Raw genomic sequence first — 303 nt, forward strand, 5'->3', positions numbered from 1 at the left:
TAGGTGGAGTCATCGGGGTTCTCGTTGCGCCGTCCTGGCAGCGCCACAATGTCCCACTCGCCGCTGGGTGTGAAGTCATCCAAGCTGGCCACCTCGCTCTTCAGCACCAGGTCGATCTCGGTGTGGTCGTAGGTCCAGGAGCGGAACTTCATGGTGCAGTTCTGCTGGTCGAAGGGGAAATGCTTCACCTCGATCTTGCAGGCGCTCTTGTAGATGGCCGGCGGCAGCCAGAAGATGCTGCCGTCGTAGGAGATGACGGCGTTGGAGTAGAAGGAGACCTCGTACATCCCGTCGGCGCTGGGG

At 61.1% G+C, this 303-nt stretch overlaps 1 protein-coding gene across 1 annotated transcript in view; it reads right to left on the reverse strand.

The window, feature by feature from the left end:
• LOC104520685 (neuronal acetylcholine receptor subunit beta-2) overlaps positions 1–303 on the reverse strand; it is a gene marked incomplete at both ends in the record, with an annotated part of 868 nt that overhangs the window by 280 nt on the left and 285 nt on the right. Inside the window, one exon of the mRNA XM_010162437.2 lies at positions 1–297. This exon is cut by the window's left edge and continues 280 nt beyond it. Within this exon, the coding sequence (XP_010160739.2) occupies positions 1–297 (297 nt within the window). The remainder of the gene's footprint in view (positions 298–303) is intronic.

The sequence above is a fragment of the Antrostomus carolinensis genome, unplaced genomic scaffold (genome assembly GCF_000700745.2).
Source record: "Antrostomus carolinensis isolate BGI_N321 unplaced genomic scaffold, ASM70074v2 scaffold45672, whole genome shotgun sequence".
In the NCBI taxonomy this organism is placed as follows: Eukaryota; Metazoa; Chordata; class Aves; order Caprimulgiformes; family Caprimulgidae; genus Antrostomus; species Antrostomus carolinensis.